At 45.1% G+C, this 1,361-nt stretch overlaps 1 protein-coding gene across 1 annotated transcript; it reads right to left on the reverse strand.

The window, feature by feature from the left end:
* Positions 1-728: 728 nt before the first annotated feature.
* On the reverse strand, positions 729-1,263 carry LOC111735589 (transcription activator BRG1-like). The gene is made up of 2 exons (XM_023527098.1): positions 1,073-1,263; positions 729-891 (listed from the first exon to the last, which is right to left on the reverse strand). Exons 1-2 carry the CDS (start codon positions 1,246-1,248, stop codon positions 750-752), a joined length of 318 nt encoding a protein of 105 aa, XP_023382866.1. The 5' UTR covers positions 1,249-1,263; the 3' UTR covers positions 729-749.
* Between the last annotated feature and the right edge of the window lie 98 nt (positions 1,264-1,361).

Genomic DNA, 1,361 nt, shown 5'->3' on the forward strand with positions numbered 1-1,361 from the left:
GAATATTCAGTTGAAAAATACAAGTGATTAGAAATAAGCAAATGAAGCAAATCATTCACAGAATAAACCTAAAAGGTAACATATAAAAAAAATGTTCAATAGAATAGTAACCAAGGAAATGCCCATTTAACTATCGTTTTCAAAAACAGAGGTGGCAAAGCTTTTTAAGGCGCTTAATAGCCTTTTAAGACACTATCAACCACAGCTGAAGAGGGAGTGAAGGAGAACGCCCAGCTGGACGCTAACCGCAAAACGAACGCTGCTTCCAGAACCTGCAGCCTGGGCTCCCTGAATTCCCCTCTCCAAGGAGCCAATGCACGATGGACAGAGGAGCAGGCTCTTCATCAGAGCTTTGTCACCAGAGAAAAACTAGAAATCACCTTAACATAATATAATTAAATGATTTCAAGAACATGCATAAAAAATGCAACCATTTATGTTTCCAAAGAAGAGATTATAAGCAAACACGTACATGATCGCATGCTCACGACTTCATTCTGATTATATTTTGGGGGCAGAAGGCTGCTGAGCGCTTGAAAGGTGGCTAGTGTAACTAAGGCCATGAAGTTTAAATTCTACTTCATTCGATTAATTTAAAGTTAAAACAGCCATGTGTGGCTAGAGGCTACTGTATTAGGTAGGTAGCACAGCTCTGAAGCACCAACTTTCCACCATGACAGGCCCTCAGCTGCCCTTTGCCCACTTCTGGCCCCATGATGCCCACCTGGAGCGGGAGAGGAACATAGCATTCAGAGGTGACAAACATAAAAGGGGTAGAGGAGGTCACCGCTACAGAGTGCTGAGGGCTGCGACAGCATGAAATGGGTTCTTACCTCCTCCTCTTCTTCTGAGCCACTTTCTTCACTATCAGATCTTGGAGCTACTTCATATCTAGAAAAAAATGTTAATGTTTTAATATATAAATCTCCCCCAAACCAGCATAATTCACTGTCTTTAGCAAACTGGCTTATTTCCAAATACAAGCGAAATGCCCTCCAGCTGCCAGCCTGCTCCCACAGAATGAGGCTGACTCAGGCTCCCGGCTGCATCTGCAACTTGAGGCTCAACTCACCCTGGGTTCATCTCGAGCCAGGCCTCCAGCTGCCCTGCTTTGGGGGCATCCGTGCCCGTGAGGATCTTCCCACTCTCCACGTGGATCACTTTCACAGGCAGGTCGCTCATTTGGCTGGTCTCATCCAGAGGCTGAAAAAGAGCCACATGCATGGCTTTAGGTTCTGTGATGTCCATACTTCAGGTGTTCATGAACCATGGCCAACTAGGGAAGTGTCTTCCCAACTCCATGCCCAGAAAATGGAACACAAACGTGGCAGTGGTTGTGAAAATGGGTTAACTGCATATTA

Source organism: Pteropus vampyrus, unplaced genomic scaffold (assembly GCF_000151845.1).
Source record: "Pteropus vampyrus isolate Shadow unplaced genomic scaffold, Pvam_2.0 Scaffold1000003870, whole genome shotgun sequence".
Taxonomy (NCBI): Eukaryota; Metazoa; Chordata; class Mammalia; order Chiroptera; family Pteropodidae; genus Pteropus; species Pteropus vampyrus.